The sequence below is a fragment of the Vanellus vanellus genome (assembly GCF_965231255.1).
Source record: "Vanellus vanellus genome assembly, chromosome: 18".
Classification (NCBI taxonomy): domain Eukaryota; kingdom Metazoa; phylum Chordata; class Aves; order Charadriiformes; family Charadriidae; genus Vanellus; species Vanellus vanellus.
In genome coordinates, this window is record NC_138923.1 from 8,629,343 (window position 1) to 8,652,499 (window position 23,157).

The 23,157-nt window shown below is 55.3% G+C and overlaps 2 protein-coding genes across 2 annotated transcripts; one reads left to right on the top strand and one right to left on the bottom strand.

Moving 5' to 3' along the window:
* Window positions 1-1,333: 1,333 nt before the first annotated feature.
* Window positions 1,334-7,586, top strand: CACFD1 (calcium channel flower domain containing 1; the record flags this gene model as incomplete). Its single annotated transcript, XM_082492737.1, has 5 exons — window positions 1,334-1,457; window positions 6,175-6,247; window positions 6,656-6,781; window positions 6,927-7,034; window positions 7,493-7,586. 5 exons carry the CDS (start codon window positions 1,334-1,336, stop codon window positions 7,584-7,586), a joined length of 525 nt encoding a protein of 174 aa, XP_082348863.1.
* Window positions 7,587-13,092: 5,506 nt separating this feature from the next.
* On the bottom strand, window positions 13,093-18,594 carry SLC2A6 (solute carrier family 2 member 6; the record flags this gene model as incomplete). The annotated part of the gene is made up of 10 exons (XM_082492471.1): window positions 13,093-13,687; window positions 13,776-13,921; window positions 14,228-14,401; window positions 14,629-14,737; window positions 15,093-15,245; window positions 15,402-15,613; window positions 16,662-16,773; window positions 17,406-17,612; window positions 17,714-17,876; window positions 18,494-18,594. 10 exons carry the CDS (start codon window positions 18,592-18,594, stop codon window positions 13,532-13,534), a joined length of 1,533 nt encoding a protein of 510 aa, XP_082348597.1. The 3' UTR covers window positions 13,093-13,531.
* Between the last annotated feature and the right edge of the window lie 4,563 nt (window positions 18,595-23,157).

Below are 23,157 nucleotides of genomic sequence, written 5' to 3' on the forward strand. Positions count from 1 at the left end.
TGAACATTGGACCACGCTTTGGTCCAAATCTGTCATCTTCCTCAAAATCACAATATACTGCTTCAGGGGTCTTTTCTGCACCTGGAGCCTGGCTGGACACATCTGCCCTTGCTCTTCACGCTGGATGCAAGAAATGGTTCTGCCTGGGCAGCTTTAACTCTGCTTCTGCTTTCTTTCAGGTGAATCCTCTGACATCTTTTAACAACCGCAAAATCTGATTTTCTTCTGTCCTCTTAATAGTTGTTTTCTGCTGGTTAAGCCTGGAGCTTTTTCCTTGCCAGCCTCCAGATTTACGTTCCATTCCTGGAAAAGCTAGAAAGTAGATTCCTGAAGCAAGATCCTCGAGGAGCTGGATATATCAGCTATCCCACTGTAGTGCGTGGGTGATGCAGGCACTGGGCCTTCATTTCCTGTCGAACAGGAGACGTTAATGAAAAGACATCCTTTTCTTAATCCTTTTTTGTAACCTTTTAGCAGATGGGATCTGTCTTCCCACTCTGCTCTGGATCCCAAGTCTCACTGCTATTTATTGTTCCAGATCAACTATGCAGAGTGCCTGGTCTGCAGAGATTGGCTCTGGTTACTGTGTCTATGCTCCATGTTAATTTGCAAAAAAATGCAGCTGTTTTCTTTATAATTTAAGAGAATTAAGGCTGTTTCCCCTTACCGTTTGTTTGGATGCCAACAGGTTGCCAACGGGGACACCTCTGACTTGCACAGTCCTATTTCTACTCCCATTTTCTTGGGAGAAAACCCGATTCCATTCAGATTAAGGGGATTATTTCCCTCTTTACGTCGAGGGCGGAATTTTGCGGCGCTGTTAAATTCACGTTAATGCAAAAATTCATGCTTCCCTTTCTTCTGAGCACACACCGTCTGCCTGGATAACAGCACCCAGTTGTTAGCTCGGGACCTTGAGCCCTGGTGCACCCCGGACCCCGGCGCGGAGTGCGTGCCTGCGCGGCCGCTTATGAATATGTACACCACGGGCTCTGCCCACCAGCCTTTTAATGAGAGTGACATCAAAGCCCTGCCTGCCGGAGGAGGGGACCCACAATGCAATACGCAGGCAGACGTGGAGGCAGCTCCCACGGCCGCTGGCATCGCTGCTGCGGGCAGAGACCCTCCATTGTCAGCCCTGGGGGGGCCGCCGGGGGCCGGGCCCTGCATGGGGGTCTGGGGAGAGACCCGGCAGCGGCAGGGCTGGGTTTAGGGGCTGGCTGGAGGGGGACACGGGGGGAGCGTCACCGGGGTTGGGGGAGCATCCTGCACTGCTGGGGCTCAGGCGGGGAGCGGGGTGCTGCCCCCTGACTCCCCCGGGAGCAGGGGTGCGATGAGCTCTCAGGATGAGCAGTTCCAAGCAGGAGCCCCTGACCCAGAGGCTTCCTCCGCTGATGATGGCATGACCTGGTGGTACAGGTGGCTCTGCAGGATTGCCGGGGTCATCGGGGGCATGTGTAAGTATCCCCTTCCCAAAGGTTTCCCCCCTCGGCGCCGCCTGTGCATGGGGAAGCGCGGGTCAGGGGTCCTGCCTGCCGCTTGGTAGGGTCACCTCTGTGTCGGGGGGGTGTGCCATGAAACCATCATTTGGGGTTATGGGGTTTGCATCTGCTCTAGACATGAGTTTGCTGTGTTTCGGGCAGAAGGAAGAGTCGTGGACATGCCTGAAGTGGGGTGGTTTTAGCGGGCGCACGAGGGATGGCCTTTGCGCTCACCGAACGTGCTGCACTCTGGCACCTGGGAGAAGGGACGTCATGGGGGGATCCGCAAATCCTCGAGTTTCTTGTGGGATGCAGCACTCGCTGGAAGTGGCGGGAGCGGCAGCCGAGCCCCGGCTCCTGCGGGAGGGCAGAGAAACCCGACAGACGATGCTTTTCCTGCGAGCACGGAGCGCAGGGTGCTCAGCGGGGTCAGGCTCAGGGCTTGCAGAGGGGCCGCGGGATTTGGTTCATCCTATTTGACTGTCAGGTGTTTGTGCGTTCCTGCAACTTATTTTCTTTCCCCATCCTGAATGTTGGGGCATGTTTCCCCTTACGCCTGTTGTTGATCGCAGAGGGCCTGGCTGTGTTGGTTTTCGTTTTTTTTGAAGGTGAATAATGGACTTGGTTTGTGTTGTGTGTTTTTAGGGGGTTTAATCTGGGACAGGCAGGAGAAGGGAGCCGGCGTACAGCAAAGCGAGTTGGCTGCGCTCTGAATTACCTGCTGCTGAAAGAAATTTTCCCAGGGAAAGAGCCTTTGCAACTTTGCCAGAAATCAGCCTGTCCCGTAGTGCTGTTTTGCTACATTCTGTGGAGAGATTAATAGCTCTTAAAAGCAGGAGGGACTGTTATGACCGCTTAGCCTGATCTCCTGCAGAGCACAGGATGGAGAATTTCTCCTGCTTCAGGTCCACGACTTCTAGTAAAACAAGAGTGTTTCTCAGCCAGCGCAGTCAGCCCTGATTTAGTCCCGCAGCTGTAGCGTTTTGTTGGATCCCCCTTTCTCCTTGCCCCCATCCCATGCCGGCCTCTTGCCTCGGGGTCGACTGCACAAGCCCACGGCGTTTTTGCAGCCCACCTTGTAGACCGTGGTATCGTTGGGCAGGCTCGGAGCAGCCCGTTTCGGCTAGGCGGATAAAAAATGTGCCGCTCTTGCTTTACGTCTCGGGCGGTGAAATTCTGGAGGTGTGAAAAGATTTGGTAGGGCTGCTCTTACGGGGCAAAACGCACTGTCCTCGCCACGCTCTGCCTGAGGCCCCCGCGCGTCTGGTCCCGGCAGAAGGCCAAGAGACCGGCTGGGACGTGTCTTCAGCGCAGGTCCCAGGTGGGGGTTTGTGTAACGGCGTCTTTCCCGTGGGCTGTAGCCGGAGCCTCAGCACCTTTTATGTGGCTTTGGCCCATGTGGAGCTCCGGGGGATGTGGCTGGAGGGTGAAGAGCTGGAGAGGGTGGCTGTTGGGTCGCACTGGTGGTGTTGCCCACCTCGTGCCAGAGGAGCTCATGAGTGCCTTAAAGTGCAAGTCTTTGAAGACATTTTTTCCTCTGTCTTCGTGTTTCAAAGCAGCTGAATTATACTTGGGTTATTTTCCCAAACTTTTGTTCACAGCTCTGAGAACTCATGACTCATGTCCAACGCCCTGTGCTGGTAATGGCCCTCTTCAAAATGCCCCTTGTTCAGCATTACCCTGCTGAAGGTGGACAGCTTGGAGAAGGGGCGACTAATAACATGGCAAGGCTGCTCTTTTCAGAGCTTGCTATGAAAGAACAGAATTAATTCATAAGGATTTTGAGCAACTGGATTGTGGCCCTGCTACGGGGCTGGATTATTTCTTACAGAAGGAAAAATTCCCTGCAGAAAGGAAGAGAAACTTTGTTAATGGAGGTGAGACCGGTGGACAACGTCTACCACATACAAACACCTGCAGACCACGACTTGCTTAAGCCAGAAAGGTCCAGGGGCCAGAGCAGGAACAAGACGAACAAGGTTCAGGTTCTGCGTCTGGCTCGTGCACGGGCTGGCTTGGTGACCTTGGCAAGTCCCTTCTCTCCCTCGTAATAATTCCGGTTTGTAATAGGATGAGGAGAGTCTGTGGCTTTTGTAAAATGCTCTCGGAGCAAAAATAGGCTTGTGTTGAGGACAGTGACCAGCTGCTTGAGATGAATAGAGCCTTTGTGGGGGGTGGTGTTCTTCCCCCCCCCCCATTTTAGCTCCCAGTTATTTGTGCTTCCTCAGGGATTTGAGATGGGACAGCAGTGAAACAAATGGCAGAACTGTCTGTCTTCCATAGCTTACGTGCCATTGAGCATTATCTGCATTTTAAACCTATTGCGAGGCCTCTGTTTTGCAAAAATAAGTCTCTGGCTTGGCAGCTCCGTCCCCTTTTTGGCTATTGAGGCAGGAGCCGATCCCATCCCGGTGGGACAAGGATGTACCAGGCTGCTGTGGGATGTGCTGCTCTGCCAAGGAGACCGAAGGTCACTGAATCGTTATCTCTGTGGCTGTTGGCAACTGCCACCGAGTGCAGTGTTCCTGCGATTATAAACCTTTGACTCCTTTCCCGCTGGCTGGTGCTCGCGCTGACGTATGGGCTTGCTCAGCTCAGGCTTGCTGGGTCATTAGTCCACTGGCAACCAGGGTGGGTGCTTAGCTGAGACTTAGTGCTCAGGGGTTGTTTTGGGGTGTTTGAGGATAAAACCGAACCAGAACCCTGAAAAAAACACCCCTGGCTGGCTAGATTAAAAAAAGAGTAAGGCCAAAAACCTGCTTGAAAAATATAATATTGTGCCTCCCCAGGTCTGCTCTGTGGCTGAGATCAGTTTGTAGCCCTTGTGAAGCTCTTGGCTGCTCCACTCCTCTGCGCTGTTAACTCCGGCAGGGCTCTGCCCCAGCCCTGCTGCGTTTCGGGGATGTTCGAGGTGCAGCTGATTTCTGCTGTTCTGCTTAATTATAAAGTGCCCAAAAGCCACTTAACGTTGTTTTCAGAAGTGTGCTTTCCTGGGTGAGAGCAGGGGTCACAAGCCTGTGGTGCTTCCCCTGAGCTCCTCTCCCGTCAGCATCCAGGGGTTTGTTGGTCACAGAGAGGAATTAGGAACCTCCCCGTTGTGCCCTGCTCTCCGAGCTGCCTGCTGCTCCCAGCAACCCTGCTTGCCATTGCTTTTCCAGCTCTCCAGCTGTTTGCATGTGTGACCGTGAGCAGGTCATCCCACCCCAGTGCCTCGGTTTCCCCTGCAGCGTGGGGACGCTGACACTGGTCCCTTTGTGATGGGAAGATGAGAAGTGCCCTTGGACCATGGCTGGTAACATGTCCTCTGGCATTTCTCCCCTGTTGGCTGCTCTTGTTCTTGCTGGATTCCCCGTAAGATTTTGAGTCCTGTGGAATAGTCCTAGGAAACCTTTAAAAACCGCCTTGTTTGGTTGTTTCCTGAAACCAGGGGGTCACTTGCTTGTGGGGTGACCTTAAGTTGGTCCTATCTAGTCCTGCAGCTCTGTTTCCCAATCCGGTAAATAAGGATAGCTATTTTTAAGGGAACTTGGAGGATTCAGCAGTGACTGCTTAAAAGAAACCTTGCAAACATGTGCCGGGCTTTTGAAGGTCAGGACTGCTCACAGCGGCGCCGCTCAGGGATCCCCGTAGCAAAACACACGCAGATATCTCAAACGCCCAAACCCAGGCTGGTCTCCGTCGCAGAGATGGACTCTGCTGCTCTATGCTCAGCTATGCTGCTAAACATCCCCCAGACAGCCTCTAAGGGCTATATCATTTTATCCGGCGTTTTGCAGGGTGGTGTCGTTTACTGCAGCCTCAGCCCGGGTCTTGCTGCCCTCCCTGCCGGGCTCGGGTTCCCGGGCAGCACCGGCAGCCTGCTGGTGTCGGCAGGGGGAAAGGGCCGTATCGGGTGCCGGCAACGCTCTGCAAGTTTAATGAGGCAGGAAGGAGGCCCACGCCACCTCGGCTTGGACGCTGCTGCCTGGTTCCTCTCCCTGCACCACGGAGCCGGGAGTGCTGGGGCTATTTTGGGCTCTGCTTTGCTTTCTTCCATTTGTATTAGTGGAGACCCAAACTTGGCTCTTTTCTGCCCATCTCTAGGGCAGAACCAGCAGTGTGTGGCAGAGACCGGGTTCACCTCTGCTTTTTTTATTGTTTGCCCCTGTGCCTCGGTGCTGCAAGTCATGTTTTTGCGGAAGGTTCCCTGTGCTGCTCAGGGGCGGGTGCCTGCTGGGTCCTCTTTGTTCATCCTGGGACAAAGCAGGAATTGTTTAGCAAATAGAACCCGGGCTGCCACGTATGCAACTCCATGTAAAAGCAAATGGTCTGTTGTGAAATAGTCATGCAAGTGTCACGCTGTGACACCAAAAGGATCCCCGGCTGGAGGAGCTGTGAAGAAACCCTCTCCCCAGCATCTCGGGCTCCTCTTCAGGCCATCAGCCCTTTCCACCCGCTCTCCTGCGCTGGTTGGGACAGGCTGCTCTGCAGTGCCGGGAGGTGCTGGCCAAGGCAAGGGCTCTTCTGGGCAGCCCCTGCTCTGCCAAAGAGCCCAAAATACAGGAGAGCAAAATGATGCTGGTGTGGCTGCGAGGTGCCAGGGCAGAGGTGGGAGGAGCAGCCAGCCCTGCCTGCCCGGCTCCGGCCCCGCTGCCCCCATGGGCGCACTGGGTTGGTGGTCTTCATGGTCACTGAAAGCCTCTCTGCTTTCCAGCCTGTGCCTTCGCTGGTCTCTGGAACTGCGTCACCATCAACCCCCTGAACATCGCGGCTGGCGTGTGGATGATGTGAGCAGAGTTTTCTTTTCTTCTTTCTGCCGGGAGGGAGGTTTGGTTAATTAGACACCACTGGGCAAGGGGCAGACCTGCCCCGCTTGGGCGGTGGACCTGAGTGAAACGTTCGTCAGGCTCTGAGAATCGCCAGATCTCGCTCCATCGAGCGGGTTGAGATGCTGGATTTATTCTATTTATATTCTTTCTTTACTCCTTTTTAGGTAAATACTGAGATACCTTTATCCAAAATAAGTCTGGGGCACCAGGGTTTGGGAATTATCAAGAAGGGGGGAGGGAGTGCAGTGGGGTCCAGCCCTGCCATTCCCTTCTGCCTGCGTTTGGCCATGGGGGCGGCTGGTCTCCGGGGGGGTGGGGGCTGGGGACATTGCGGGCAGGATTAACTCTGGTTTTCTCTATCTGGAGGCTCAACGCCTTCATCCTGTTCCTGTGCGAAGCGCCCTTCTGCTGCCAGTTTATCGAGTTTGCAAACGCCGTCTCCTCGAGAGCAGACAAGCTGCGGCCCTGGCAGAAAGCTGCTTTCTACTGTGGGTGAGGACACCGGTGGGGTGTGTTGTGGTGGTGAAGCCATCCCAGGAACCGCATTGGGATGCCCGTGGGCATGCTGCAATGGATGAGCATCCCCGCATCCCGTGGGAAGCGGAGCCTGGCTTTGAGGGCTGCCTCTGTCTTCCAGGATGGCTGTGTTCCCCGTCGTGCTCAGCCTGACGCTCACCACGCTCTTTGGAAATGCCATCGCGTTTGCCACCGGGGTGCTTTATGGCCTGTCGGCACTCGGCAAAAAGTAAGAGAGATCTGTCTGCTTGTGGAGGGCAGGGAAGGGGAAGGTGGACTACCAGCCCTTACCCCCATCTTCCTCCCTGAGGCTGCGCTTTCCTCTTATACTAACCGTGGTTGTGGGTGTAAATGCTGTCGGAGAACATCTCCCTGACATCATCTCAAAGCCCGAGAAGGAAGGTCCTAGCGTTTGCTGAAGCTCTGAGCTTCTCCTTGGGAGCTCAATCTAGGTTGCCCTGTGGGTCCTAGCCCTCTTTCTGCAGCCCTTGGACGGAGGACCCCAACTCTGGGGGCAGTGAGCGGCTTTGGTGGGGTTGGAGAGAGCCAACAAGTCCCATTTCACTCCTGGCATCCCTCAGCATGGAGAGTGCTGGGCCCCGGTTGGGAGACCTTTGTGCCAGGCGCTCACCTACCATGGTGGGCACCCAGAGCTCACGTTCCCCACACTGTCCCTTTTCTCTGCAGGGGAGATGCCATTTCCTATGCCCGGATCCACCAGCAGCAGAAGCAAATGGATGAAGAGAAGCTCACAGGCGCCCTTGAGGGACAGGCTCTCTGAAGCACTCAAGCTTTGGGTAACTTCTTCTGGACATTGAGATGGTGAAGATATGGAAATCCACTCTGCCCTTCCCTCTGCCCACTCCCCTCTCCGTTACGTCACGATTTCCCTGGACACTGCAGCATCTGGAAATCTCAGGGGCTGGGGCAGGCTGTGCCCTCTTCTCACACCAGCAGACAGACCTCAGCACATTGGTCCCGCTCTCCTCAACCCTCAACCAAATATCTCACAGTCCCCCTATTTTTTAATTTTTATTTTTTTTTCTGCTGCAGAGGTGCTGGCTCTTTGAGTGCTGCTTTACAAGCCTGAATAGGCAGCCTTTCTTTGGAGTGAAGCCTGATGACCAGCCGAGGCTCATTTGGGATGCAGTGCTCGCTTGGGAACTGCTCTCCAGCTGGGGTGGGGAGGGACAGAGCTGACGTGCCACCTCCGTGCCTGCGCTGGTCTCATGGGAGTCAGGGAGCCGCTGGCCTTGTGCCTGGGGATAACCTGCCATTGCACATTACACGTTTTTAGTAACAGTCTCTGGTGTGGCCCTTCCCAGGTCTGATACACTAACCCAGGGTTTAACAACACATGGTGATGCCCAAGCTTGGTCTTCTTCCATTGAGTATATTTTAATATGGGTCCGGTTAGACCAGGCATCGGAGGCATCGCTGCGTGGGAAAGGACTTCCAGCAAAAAAAAAAACATATAAAGGCAGTGACCATCTCTGCAGAGGAGCTGCCAGAGGTGCTGGAGCAGATCCTGGCACCTACAAAGCACAGTCCCCCCCATTCCTCTGCATACGCTGCAGGCAGTTACTGCAATTTACTTGAATTATAAGAATTAATTACTTTGTCTTAATAAGGGGACTTTTCTTAAGCTTCACTCTTTTACTGGGGAAGAAGGGAAATAAGGTTTGCTTTATCTCAGCTGAAAAAGGGTACTATTGCTTGAGCCAAGTGGGATTTTTTGCTGGTGTAAGGTTACTGATGTGCAAGAGCGTCCTTCTCTCGTGAGCCCAGGCCTCTGCTCTGTTATCTCTCACTCTCTTCATCTGCTCCTGCTCCCGTGGCCCGTCCCTCCGCTCTTTGCTTCTGTCTGGTACAGCCTTTCTCTTTGGGCTCATGTTCTTTTTGCATCAGTCCCGGGCTGGTTTTGTATGGGAAGGTACCATATCCTTCCTTTGCAAACACAGAGAAGTTGGCACCAGTTCAGTGTGGAGAGCTGGGATGTCTTGCTGCTTTATTCCAGGCTCCATCAGTGGTTTTCGCGTTGCATTTTCTTTTGGCTTTGTATCATGCAGAACAAACCCGCTCACTGAGTCCAGATCCCCCTCTTCTCATCATGGTGTCTTTTGGGGGGTTTAATTTATTTGATTTTACATGATTGCTTTTTATTTTGTTTAGGAAAAAGGGGAATAATTTATTTCTAGTTATTTAAGTATTTTCACAGGACTCATTTTCTCTGGACATAGGAGAAAGGAGTGCTCTGTTTCCTGCCCTTCAAAGGACTGCCTCGTTTCACTGGGGGGGCTCTCTGAACCCAGGGAGAGCCCTGGCTGCTGTAACTGGCATGCTATAACTGGGATACTGTAAAATCCTATTTCAGCCTTTGGAGCGTTTCTCAGACTTTGGAAAGCATGTCGACAAAGTTTGTTTTCCCCTTCTTCTGGGAGAGAGAAGGGAGGAAAACGGGGCTGTAAGTGCAGGGCTGGAGGTTTGAACTCGGCAGCCGAGGCGGGAGAGCAGTGGCAGCGGGGGCTGCAGCCCGTTCCTGCTCCCCTGCCCTGGGACATGAGCTCCCGCTGCCACCAACCCGTGGTGGTCCCATTTGACTCACGGTGGTACCAGAGGGGTTGTGCCATGGTCTGAGAAACCCTGCTGGAGGCTGAGCGCTGGCTGTCAGAAGGGGCTGTCCTCCATCCGCTCTGCGGCTTCCGAGCGGTGTTGTGTTGGAAAATATCGATATAACATGTCCTTCTTCTAAGTACGGTGTATATTGACGTTAGCAGAACGACACCAGCACCTCCCTGGCGGAGCCTGGGATGGAGCCGCTGCCGGAGGAGGTGCCAGGGTGCGGGTGCAGCGTGTGCACTGCGGCAGAAGCAGAGCGGTCCCTGGGAATGGGGGGTTACGCTGCCAGCTCACGTTAGCTCTTGTCTCTTCCTTGGAGTTCAGGGAGGTGTGAGGCTTTACACCAGTCGGGGATGCAGCTTGCGTTTACTTATGTGCAGCTGGATGCTGGGCAGCCACTTAGTGCTAAGCCCCTTTCCCCCAGGCCTCTGGACCGTGATGGCTCTGACAGCAGCCCGTCTGGGGCGCAGAACGGGCACCGCCAGCCCAGATGCAGCTGGTTTCGATAAAGGCTGCGCTGTTTCGGAGCCCCCAGCTCCGGGCCGCATCCCTGTTGCTGCATGCAAATACACGGGGTATTGGCCTTCCTTGTGCGTGCGTGCAGGGACCGCAGCTCCTGCGTGTGTCACGCTGCCTGCGGTAACGGGGTGCCGCAGGAGGAACACACTGCAGCCCGTGGGACACTTCAGTGGTAACCGTCTCTCTGCCCTTCGAGCCGGCGGTGGCCCTGCGCAGTACCTGTACCGGTGGTTCAAGTGCAGAGTCCTGCCTAGCTCACAGGACATCCGCTTTGATTTCAGGGGGTTTTGGGGACTGAAGTAGTGTTTAGTAGAGGAATGCTGCAGACTGATGCACGTAGCTACGAGCATGTCTTTGGTAGTGACTGCTTTGCTCTGTGAGTAGTTCCGCAGTAGCTTTAGTGACAGGAGGCGAAAGGCAAAGCAGAGGCGATAGAGTAACGCTCGCAGGCTGAGCTGCGCCCGCGGTGATGAACTGCAGGACTGGTAGGACCCTCCCGGGCTTTACCTGGTTGCTGCTGGTCTATGGCATTAGGACAGTCCCTGGGGCCGGCGCAGGCAGACGCTGCTCCGGGTCACCTGGAGGGCTCATCGGCACGGACGGATCCGCTCTGCTCCCTTGGCACCAACGGTAGAAGTCCCGTGGATGCCAGCAGTATGGTCATGCTGTGTTTTGTGGCAGTTGGGTCTGACACCAGGGCCAAGGCAAGTGAATGATCTGCATCACCATTAGCAGGTTGCAAAGCTCAGCTCTGAGCTCAACGCTGTAGTTGAAGATAGGGCTCAGGGACTCTTCTGGAAGAGCTGAGCTGGAGCCTTTGGCCACAATGCTTAAAGACACCGGGACTGTTCGGTGTCTCTGTGCCTGCCGCAACAGGAGGTGTCTCAGATCTGTGCTCCAAGAGTGCTGACTCCTACAGATGCGTGTCTGGAGTGAGAGCTCTTGGGAATTTTGGCTGCCTGTGATGCAGCTGAAACCAAGCCAGATGCTGCCATCGTTGCAGATGTGGCTTGGTGACAGCACCCATGGCTTTTGCAGTGACAGTTAGTGGATGGTCTCACCTCCGTGTAGGCAAGACACTGTTTTTGTGGAGATAGAAGGAACCTTTAGAGTAGTAGCATCACAGTAGTTAATACGCCCATTCACGGTGCATGGTGGTTATTAATTGTGTTTAGAGGCACCATCAGGGTGCTTGGAGCTGTGTAAGGATAAGTGAAGTTAAAAGCCCTGCTCTAGAGAATTTACAGGCTCAACCCAATCCCTGCTGATGGGATCCAGGCTGGATGGCTAATCCATGGGGTCTCTGTGGAAGAGGTTCTGCTTGCTGGGTCTTGGAAAGGCCTCTTGGGAGACGATGGGACAGAAGTTTTGTTACATGAGAACTCAAGAGCGGGTGATGCAGTGACTACAGTGAGTTGTTGGTGAGTGTGGAAAGACACCTGGGTACTGGCAGCACACATGCACTTAGCAATGGACTGTTACACCACGCACCACATGAGCTGTGTGCTTCTTACCCACATGCATTTATACAGCGTGCGACTCTTCCCGGTCATGAAGCTGACAGCACTTGTGCTGATCAGCTCCACTGTCCCCTGGGGCTGTCCATTGGGCGTGAAGAGAAGAGCAGAAGCTCACTTTCTGCTGCCTACCCAGACCTCGTGGCTCTGGGCAGGAGCTCATTTTGTAACACCAATTGATTCTCTGTGTGTGCAGTGAATAAAAAGACTATTCTACCTCTGGAAAGAGCCACTGTGGTTTCTCAGACTCTAAATGTTGTAGCAAAAACTCTCAGACTTTCTGTATTGAAGAAAGGAGGTCACTCAGAAAATACTTCTCCAATGAGGTTCTCACAGGACCTGAAGAGTCCAACCTCATTTCATATTTGGGCACTTCCTCCATAAACCGAGCTCTGGGAAGCTCAATTCATCTTTGTCATCTTTTTCTCTTCAGGGAAGGGTTTCACTGAAGTGAAGATATCAAGACCTGGTCCATAGCCATGTAAGAAAGAATGCTCTAGCACAAAGCTGCCAGAGATCCTGATCTTCAGAAGGTCAGTGGAAACCAGAGGCTCTTGAGACCTCTTGTAATCAGGCCGTGCTTAGAAATAGTCATATTCCAGCCAGAGCCGAACGTCTTTTTGGAAATGGGTCTCAGCTGCAAAGGTTAGGTCTAATACTGAATTTTCTCTGTGGTTTTGATTTTGGCCCATCTCTCTTCCTCTGTCGCAGGCTGCTTTAAATTATCATCCGATAAAGCACATCTTCTCTTAGGTGATTTCTTTCATCTCCTGCTACAGGGGATCTAAATAGTAGTTAGCATATCTTGAGATCTGGGTCAAATATGCTATGTGACCCCATGCTTCCTTGTCACAGCAGGCTGAATGTTCCAGGAATAGGAGTACACAAACATCTCCACCAGCCCTCGGGCTACCAAGTGCATTTCAGGAGGTTGGACAAATGCTTGGGCAAATTATGTCCCAGCTCAGCCTTTGCTGTGCTGCCCTTTTGGGAGGAGTTAGGTTGGATGTGATACTCAGCAAGGCCTTTCGTTCCTCGCAGCCATAAGCACCTCCCGCAGCTGTTTTTTACCTAGGGTTGTTAGGCTCTAAAAAAAAATAAAAACATCCTTAATCTTGCAGGACACACAGGAAAGAGGTAAGAGCAATTTGCTACTAACTATGCAGTTGAAATCTCAAAGTGATGGAGGTGGAGGCTCCACACACAAGCGTGATGGAGGCGCATCCACCTTCTTCTTTGTGGATCAGTAAAACCCTGGGGTGGGAAGGACCCATCCCAGTGCAAAGTATTGTCAGTACCCACTGTGTCTTTCCTACAGTGAATCACTTGCACTACAGCTGAATGTTTGTCTGTTCCTGTTCTTTGCTTTGTCCTGGATTTCCTTTGTGAACTGTATTTGGTCTTGTTCATTAGGCTTCTAGTGTAATGTGTGTTTTTAGAGCAATAAAATGTGGCAGCTTTTTATACAAAATATCTGGCTCTGCCTCTTTCAAATTCTCAAGTACATGAGACTCATCTGGGAAGCTGCAGGCTGCTGCGGTCCCCTTGTCACAGTCCTGGTCTGCCTCTCCCATCCCACCCGCCTGCAGTTCCCTTCTTTGTGAATAAAGGCAACAGCTCGCAGTTGGAGGCAAAACCATTTTATTCTTGCAACTACATGATGAACTTTTGCCAAAATGGCTACAGCTGTTAACTCTGTTCCAGCCAAACCCTCGGGCTCTCAGGCTGCTTTGGTGGCTGCTGAGCAACGGATGCATATCATCTCTTGTCCACAGCCACGTGTTCTACTTTCCAGGACATCTTTATCTCCAGCCTGGTGCTGGTTACCTAGTCCTCTACCTCGGGTTGACATGTTGCCCAGAGACCAACAGGTAGTGTTGAATGACAGGAAGAGAAGGTAAAGTTCCAGTTGGCAACTTCTACATCCAAAGCAAGACAGTCATTGCTGCCTGTTCCTCTTCCATTGCCTTCGCAGAGAGCTCCAGCCTCCATCTCCAGCAGCACAACCGCTTTCTTTCTTGCCCTTGAGCATGTGGACTGGTGGCCCGGTGCAGCTGGTAGATGGCAGCTCCTACCTCATGAACGACCTCCGGCCAGTCCTGAAGAAGGCCTCGATCTGTTCCAGGGACCTGCCTTTGGTTTCTGGAACACAGCAGCCCGTGAATAAAATGTTCCCAGCGCAGATGACAGCGAAGAATAGGAAGGGCACCTCGAGGCCGAAGGCTTCCTGGGAAGCGGAACAGAAAACAGACATGAGTTGGTGCAGAGGGGGTCTGAGGAGGGGCTGATGGTCACCCTCCCAGGGCAGTACCCACCACGACCCGGAGGAAGAACTGGGTCAAGGTGAAGGCTGTCAGCCAGCTCACAACAACGCAGAGCCCCGAGGCCACCCCGCGGGCTTTCAGAGGGAGGATCTCTGACATCAGCAACCAAGTGATGGGGCCCCAGCCCATGGCATAACCTGCAGAGGAGGAGGGGTAAGGTGAGACTGTTGAGGCTTTGAAGCCCACCGGGGAGTGCAGAAGAGCCCTGTGCAATCCTGCCCTGCTCCCCCATCAGTCACTAGTCCCCCCCATTCATGCTCTGTCAGTCCTCAAAGTGACTTCAGATGCCATCTTTCTTGGTCTTCCAGGGACATCTGCCTTCCTTCCAACTCCAAGCCCTCGTCTCCTTGCTCCGCATCACCCTGTCTCAGATGAGAGACATGCCCCCAGGCTGACACCCAGCTCTGTGCTGTGGGTCCTGGGCTCTTGCCCTCTGCACATACCCATTATGAAGAACATGGTTGCCAGAAGTGGGATGAGTGTGATGTAGTTGGTCGGCTCAGCAGGAAGGTTGGCAGAGCTCACCAGCGTCTTGTTGGTGATGGTGCTGTTCTGAGAAGCTGGCACGAAGTGGATATAGAGACCCATGGTCAGGTTGGAGACCAACATGATACCAGCTGTGGAGAGATGCAACAGCATAGTGGGATTGATGGGTGAGTGATCCCCTCCGTGCCAAGGGCCGAGCTCTAGGGAACTGCTCAGGAGCTGAGACAACACCAAAGGAAAGAGACCTCCCCCACTCCCTACCCAAGTCCTGTATGGCTGAGGTTTCCACTCCTGCACGTTTGCAGAGCTCCTGGAAACCTTAAATAAGAGCACAACAGTGGGGGAGAGAGAGACATACCTGATACAAAAAGAAGAATCTTCCTCCCAGCTTTGTCCATCGACACAGCAGCGATCACCACCGAGAACAGACGTACCAAGCCAACAAGAGCTGCATCATACTCTGGTTTCTGCAACAGCAAAAGCAGTGGGGAAGCTGAGGTGGGAGAGCCAGGGAAAGGACAGATTCCTACATGTGTTGCCTTGACTCTGGCTGATGACTTTGCAAAGCTACCTTCCTGTAGGGAGAGCTCAGAGAAGAAGAGCCTGAAGCTCAGAGGAGGAGAGTGGGGAGACAGCGGGGCTGGTGCTGCTCCCCACCGTCATGCAGCCTTTTGCAGGGCAGGTACCTGGCAGTCGCTGCCAACCAGGTGCTTTAAAAAAGGCTTCAAATTTGGGGTCTTAGAGCTGCAGGGGATTTGGAGCATCGGGCAGCCATCACCGAAGATGGAGCAGTCCGAGTACAGGCAGAACCCCAGGGCTCACCAGGATGACGGATGTTTTCTTGAATATCGACTGCAGGTACACAAGGACACAGGTGACACCGGAGAGCTGCTGCAGGAACCTCATCCCCACCGCGATCAGGATGGGCTTGTAAATGAAAGGGTCCTTGATTTCAGCACAGGAAACCCGCCGGCTCTGGAGGGGACAAAGCCAGAAAGCCAAGGTGTTGTCACCACTGGGCACCATACAGGACCCAGAAGATGGCTCAGGAGTTGCCCAAAGGAGGCTGGATTTTGCAGTTTTCACATTACATCTCCCCTGTGCTGGAGGTGAGCCCTGTCCTTTCCTCACCTGCTTCCTCACACTCTCCTTGATCTGCTCATACTCGCGGGCATAGTCCGTGTCCTTGCCCCGCAGCCAGCACAGCGACCGCAGGGTCTCGTCGTCCTTCCCCTGGGAGAGCAGGAACCGGGGCGAGTTGGGCATGAAGCAGAGCAGGACGATCATCGTGAGCACGGGCACCTCCCCTGCGACGGCCAGCCAGCGCCAGTCCAGGACCAGCCCTGCCGGAGCAGCACAGTTAGGAGGGGAGTCCTGGCCTTGCCTCCACGTAAGCACCCCATCAGCAGAGATTTAATAAATCCGGGGGCGGAAGGGGGAGGAAATTTCATAGAATCATAGAATGGTTTGGGTTGGAAGGGACCTTAAAGATCATCCAGTTCCTCCCCCTGCCCTGGGCAGGGCCACCTCCCCCCAGCCCAGGTTGCTCCCAGCCCCATCCAACCCGGCCTTGACCACCTCCAGGGATGGGGCAGCCACAGCTCCTCGGGGCACCCTGCGCCAGGGGCTCACCGCCCCCACAGGGAAACATTTCTTCCTGATATCTCATCTAAATCTCCCCTCTTCCAGTTTGAAGCCATTCCCCCTCGTCCTATCACTCCACGCCCTTGGAAAAAGTCCCTCCCCAGCTCTCCTGGAGCCCCTTTAGGCACTGGAAGAGGGTCTAAGGTGTCCCCGGAGCCTTCTCTCCTCCAGGCTGACCCCCCCCACCTCTCCCAGCCTGTCCTCCCAGCAGAGGGGCTCCAGCCCTCCCAGCATTTTTGTGTCCCTCCTCTGGCCCCGCTCCAGCAGCTCCATGTCTTTCCTATGTTGGGGGCTCCAGAGCTGGACTAGTTTACAAAAACTAGAGAGTTTTTCCATGTTTTTCTCCCAGCAAAGCAGCATTTTCAGATGATGTTCAATATGGGGGAACTCTCCCAAATCTTAGAGGTTCCAGCAAGACCCTGCAGCAACCAGGGCACAACGCTGGCAGGAGATGCACATGCGGTTCATTGTGTGCTGCTCTTCAGCCCTGATGAAACCCCGACAGGACCCGGGTCTGCAGACATGGTGATGGCCACGGGTCCATGTGGGTTATGGATTCATCCCTCTAAGCGCATGCACAAGTGTGGGTTATGCATGGGCGATCCTGTCTGACCCCATTTGCACACCCGTGGTGGTGGCTGTGAGCTGGCTGTGAGGGGAAGGAATCCATCAACTTGCTGAGAAAGTAGTTTAAAATAAATTCCCCCTCCCTAAGGTCTCACCAAGGGTTTCCTGCCCTCCAAATACAGAGATACTTGCCCAGCGCATACAGGATGAGGGAGCCCAGCACTGCCATGATCTGAGGACAGGCGCCCAGCATGCCTCTGACCCCGGGGTGGGAGATCTCCGAGATGTAGACCTGGAGCAGGACAACACACGCTTAACAGAGCTGCAATATATAGCCATCACCACCAAAACCTGTCCTCTGTCACCTTGCAGTCATCCACTGCAGCCAGAGGAACCCCAAACTTTGAGGAACCCCAAACTTTGAGGAAACTGCCCTCTCAGGGTGGAAACTTGACTGGTCCAGCAGCACAAGCTGGTCCTGGCAGGTGGAGAGGACACCCTTGCAGGCACCGCCGCTTCCCTCCTCACCCCAAGGTGGGAGAAGTGCTCCAGCAGTATGCTCAGACTCCCATTACTGGAAAGACGTGCTCCAGGGTTACTCAATTCTTGCCTTCCCCTCTGCACGCAACACGAGGTTGGCGTTCGGTAAACATGGGAGGAAATAACTGCTGGGAGGAACAGGGCAGGAATTGAGGACCTGCCTTCCCTTTTCTGCAGACAAGAAAGCCCAGCACCCTGGGGGCAGGCCGGGCTGGTCATGGCATTGCTGTTAACTCAGTGCATCCTCCCCATCCCCAACCATAACCAGCCCCGGAGCTCTGCTGATGCCTCCAAAAAGCAGCAGGATGCCCCAGGCTCAGCTATGGCACTGGCCCATCTCCCGCCATGCAAATCCCTGACTAATTCCCTCCCATGGCACGTTACCGGGATGGAGGCGGATGTCACGCCGCCGGCGTAGCCCGTCAGCACGCGGCCCAGCAGCAGCATCCCGATCCCCTGGGCACTGGCCATCAGCGCGTATCCCACAGCCGAGGGCAGCGCCGAGAACATGATGCTCAGTTTACGGCCCAGGCGGTCATTGAGCACCATGGCGCTGAGCCCCCCCGCCGCCGCTCCCAGTGTGAACACCGACTGCGGGGAGACACGGAGAGGGGCTTTGGTGGGTCCGGGCTCCCCCTGCACACCCACTGGCTCTGCCCCCCACCCCTGGCAGGGACAACCCCGCTCCTTACCCCGAACCAGGACGCCGTGTGCTGGTCCAGCCTGAGCGCAGGGCTGGGGTAAGCCTCCAGGGCAGGGATGACGGGCGAGGGGTAGACCAGGGCGAAGCCGAAATTGAAGTTCCCCAGGACAGCGGCAAACACAGCCAGGTACAGCCGCTTGTTGTGGAGGCTCCTGAGGGAGGGAGGGAGAAGGATGTGTTGGGCGCTCTTATCGCACCCGGCAGAAACGTTAACTCTGTCTCGCAGCTTCCCCCAGCCTTTGCCGAGGTTCTCATGACACCCACGGAGGGATTTTCCCCGGGAATGGCCCTGCACAGCCCTGGGCTGGTGGGGTTTCTCCGAGCGGAGCAGCAGCCGCTCCTGCCGTGTGGCGGGGGGGTGACAGCCCGTCCCCCCAGGCACCGCCGATGTTCTCCTCTGCGCTTTTCAGCGGGTTCGACAAACCGAGAAAAGCAGAAGCCGGAGCCGGGCAGCCCCATCAGCCCAGCTGCCAGCCGGCTTGTCCCAGCAGAGCAGAGAGGGGGTTCCCTTCAAGCTCCCCGTGCCCTCCAGCAGGACCTTGTGCCCCCACGAGAGTTGGATGTCCAAAAGCACGTACACCCGCAGCTCTCCCAGTGGGCTCACCCAGCACAGCACACACTGGGTGGGATGAGATCCCATCTCAAGGCAACTCGGGAACGAGAGCAGCATGAACCAGCTCTGCCACTGGCTCCCCCCAGCCCAGTGCTCGCAGGATGGGGGGCACAGCCCACCCCACAGCCAGCCCCATGGCCCCAGCCCGGACCTTACCGCAGGTACTCCTTGTCGAGCCTCCTGCCAGCGCTCTCGGGGAAGGTCCGATACGAGATGCTCATCTTCCTCACGAGGGGCTCCCGGGCACTCAGGTCCATGGCTGTGCCGTGGCTGGTGCCCGTCGCAGAGCGGGTGCTGCTGCGCTCGGGGCCGCCTCGGGGACAAGGAGGAAGAAGCAGCTGAAAGCGAAAGGGGAGAGGCTGCCTGGCGTTGCCTAATCAGAGAAATCTGTGCCTTGTGGGCTCGCACCCGGCCAGCCTCTGGGGAGGAAACGGGGGGGGGGGCGGGCGGAAAACCAACGGGCAAAGAGCTATGGGGGAATGATGGTGCCCTGAAGCCTTCACCCCACACCCGCCCAGCCCTTGTCCCTCCCAGACACCATCGACACCAAAACTCATCACTGCAGTGGCCCTTACGGGGTTGGTCCTTGAAGATCCATTTCCACCAGCAGAACTGTCTCTTTGCTAAGGCCACGTCTCTTCCCTTGAGGAACCAGTACCAGTTAGACTGGCCAAATGCTGCTTCTTTTTACAGGGGTAAATTGCATCTGCGTGAGCCTCCACAGCCACCCTGGGGAAGGGTTTTCAACATAGACCAGGGCTGAGAATGAGGAAGGAGAGGAAACAAGAGGGAGGTGAATATGGAGGGGGCATGGGGAGCAGGTGGAAAGGATGAAGAGTGCTGATGAGGATGGAAAAAGGGATGGTAGCACCTCTGCTGCATTGGGTGCAGCTGATGGTGGCCCCAGGATGCCCACGGGTGCTTTTGCCCCCCCCCCCCCGATGCCCCCCCAACCCCACAGTGGGCAGCACTGTGCTGGGGCATCTGCACGTCCTGCGGGGCTGCAAGGTCCAAACTCACCCTGTAGGAAAGGGGGGGGACATACTTACTGGCTTTGCACTTGGATTTAATTAGCAAAAGATGTCTTTCCCTAAACTACTGTAGTGCTCCTCTTGTTTCCATCATTCACTCTAGTCCCTGGTGTTTTTGGGACCACCTGGGTGGTTTCTGCACCCCCAAACCTGCCTGGGAGCCCCAGTGATGCTTTGGTGTCAGCTACGCTCTTCCCTCTGTGCAATCTGGTTCCCCTTCTGCAACCACCAAGTGCCGCATTTAGTGTCTGAGCAGTGCTGGGGATTCACAGCTGACTCAGGCACTCGGGGCTGTGATTTCTCCGCAGGAAGACAGTTCATGGAGCAAGGGGACATCAGGGTGGCAGGTCAACTCATCCAAAAAAATTCCAGTGCCACATTGGTCCGAGCAGGGATGTCCCAACAGCCTCCAGCTGACCTGGAGCTGGTCCCTGCACCCTGGGCACCCCCTCCATCAGCAAATGCCATGGGTCACCTCCCTCGCGTGGATTTTGCTCCGTGCATCTGGGCTAGCAGCGCCTGTTTGCTCCCACAGTGGCAATGCTCTGTTTGCATCTTGCAGACCAAGGAAAATCTGCAAATGAGTGGCCTTAGGGAATTTGAAGAGGAAGGATGCTGCAAATTCATTTGCAGCATCCTTCCTCTTCAAATTCCCTAAGGCCACTCATTGAGAAAGTGATTCTTTATCCCCTCTGCCCCTCCCAGGCCTCAGCTTTTTCCCCCAAGCCCAGGTATACCGAGTCTCTGCAAGGCAATATTTGCCATGTTCCACCCCAAAGCAGCTGCCTTTCAGCACTACGAGTTAAAAAAAAAAAGGGCCCCCAGAGCAGGATGCTGTAGCAGAGGGAGGGCGGGCTGGGGGCGGAGGGCTCTAGGGTGATGCTGCTGGGGCTGGTCCAGGTGAAAAGCGGCTGCAGGTGCTGAGCATGATGGTGCTCACTGGGGAACGTGGCTGCAAGGTCTCCGGGGGCTGCAAGGTAAGGGCTTTTCTCTTTTTCCTCCCTGATCCTTGTTTTTACCGTGAGTATCTCAAGTGAGGAGGAAGCTGTGGGCTTGCTGGTCAGTTATCTCTGGCTCTTGCCATCATGGAGCTTCTTGGCTGCTGCTTTTGGGGACTGTGGTGGGGCTGAGCATGCTGCCCCATGCAGGGTCACGCCAGCTCTGTGCTTGCACTTCTTGGAGCGGTTGTGTGCTGGGTTGTGGGTCCCTGCTGGGAGCGATAGTGCCGGGAGTGATATCGTTGAGAGCAAAGGTGTGAAACCTGTGTTGCTGCTCTGTGGTGTGTGTGGGGGTGAGTGGAAGAAAGGCTTCTGCGCGTGTTGATGGGTCTGTTGTCTGTGCATCCTTTGGATGTTCACATCTCTCAAAGACAAGGGCTGGGAGCTTCCCGTTTGCAGGGACAAACACCAAAGCGGGGAGATACGATGTGTCCTGATGAGGAATTGGTGGCAGTGTTGAGTGCTGACCTGGTTGTGCAGTCCGGTGACTTGGACGGGGAGAAGGTGACTCAGAGCAGATTAACCCGAGATGACCATCTGTGTGCAACCACGTCTCTTGCTAATTCATCTCCCTCCCTTCATTTGTTTTTGGAGTCCCCTCTGTAGTGAGGGACTTCAGAAAACAGGGACTGCATCTCCCCTCTCTCCAGGGCTCTGTGCTGTCCCCTTTCCCAGGAGCAGGGGTGCTGAGCCCCGGGCCCTGGCAGCTCCTGGGGGCCGGGTTGTGCTTGGTGGTCAGGGGCAGCCTGCTGCAGCCCCTGGGACCCGGCAAAACAAGCCTGGGACCTGCTCTGCTGCTGCAGTGGGTGAGCCCGGCCGTGCTGGTGCCACCCCAGCAAGCGTGTGGGTGCAGAGGGCTGGAGCCCCGAGTGTCACCTCTTACCCCAAAGGGGCTATTGCCTGTGTCGGATTTAATTCTCATGTTTCTGGCTATAAAGCAACCATTAACAGAAGAGTCATCAAGCCTAGAAATGTGCATTAGCTGGTTTTGCTGTATTTATGTGATAATTTAATTACCAAGGTTTTTCCCTAAATAGCCCTGTTTGCTGGAGGCTTTCGGGAGGGAGCAGGGTGACGCAGTGGCTGCTGTGTTTCCTGGGCTGGGGTCGGTGTTAGGATGGGGCTGTGGGACTGGGAACCCCTCTGGGCTGGGGCATCTCCCGGGCACGTGGCCACTGCATGCGCTTGTCACAGACCTCACAGAAGGACACGGTGTCTGTCCTAAACCTGAAGCCACTTGGACGTGGGATGGAGAGGAGTGCTCAACACACCCTCCCACCCCTTATATTTGGGGGCGAAAAAGGGTATTGTAGAAGAGCCGTGAGCCGGAGCAGTGGGATCTCCCTGAAACACGAAGGGTTATCCAGTTTCTGTGCAGATTTGTCAACTGTTTCAAACAGGAAATTACTTCGTGTCTTGAATAGCCTCCAAGCACCTGTAACGCCGGGAAGTTTGGGGGAGCCGGCGCCCGCGCTGCTCTGGGCTCGGGGAGCCGGGGCTGAGCCCCCGGGCTGGTCTGTCCCTCGGCGTGCAGGGGGATGGTGACCCCTGGAGGGAAGGGGGGTCCCTCAGGCGTGGTGTAACGGGTCCCCACACTTGCTTTCGTTGAGCGCCACATCCTCGCTCTGCCCTCCGTTGTTTCTTTCTAAAAGTGCAGTCTTGGTAAGGAATAAAGCACTCGCCACCCTGTCCCCGCTCCACATCTCCCTGGGGACTCTGCTGACTTGCTGTAGGTCCTACCAAAACACAGAAGGGGTGGGAAAGATGAAAGAAGGCTCTGCATCAGCGGTGTCTCTGGTGGGCTGTGCTTGGCCATCAGCATGGGGAAGGGGGTCCTGCCTCACTCCCCACCTCTGCGGCATGTAACGGGGCTCCGGGTCCTCGAGGGTGAACTGGGGAGGAGCGAGGCGCCCGCTTTGGGAAAGCAGCAAACCAACCCGTGGCCGATTAAAGGGCAATCTGGTTTTTGCTGAGAGCTGTTGGCTGCCTCTGCCAGAGTGATGCATTGCTCCGGCTCAATAGGACCTTCCTCCCCCTCTGACAGCTGTGCAATAGATCATGAACATATGCAAAAAAATAAACTGCATCAAAGCCACTTGGCAACTTAACTAACCCAATTCATAAATTAATTTCTATTCCTCTTGTAAGGGAGAAATCAGCCTCTCCTCAAGGCTATTCGTCTCCATCTCTCATCTGGCCACATCCTTTCATAAATCTTCCCCGTGAGTCTGAACTGGGGACTGCTGGGTCAAGATGCAGTGATGCTCAGTGCCCGCGCCGGGCTCAGGGGCAGCCCCGGGGCTGGTTTGCCCTGGCGATGGTCAGGGCTGCTTCTCTCTGCATCGCCCGCAGCCCCTCAGGCTGTAGCAGGGCTGGTGCTTTGCGGTACGGTGCTGCTCTGTGGGCGCACAGGGATGGCCTTTTGGGGAGCACGTGGTCGTGGCCAGCGAGCTGTCGGGGCGGTGCAGAGGTATGATGGTGAACCAGCTCCTCGCCAAATGTGGGTGCACGGCACGTGCTGGGTTTCCAGAGCCGTGCAGGGCATGGACGGTGATCGCAGGGTGCTGGGGGCACGCGGAGGGAGGGGGGGGGGGCCGGCACCGGGCTGGGTGCACCCCTGTGGCGCGGTGCTTGTGGAGCTGGGGGGGGAGTCTGAGCCCAGGAGACAGCCATGACCGTTTCCCCCCAGCTTTCCAAGCCCCCGTGGCTTTGCAAAACGGTGCCTCGCACCCCCGGCTCCAGACGGGCATCGGTGCCTGGAGCCCCTGTTTGCTTTTCCAACCAGAAGGAA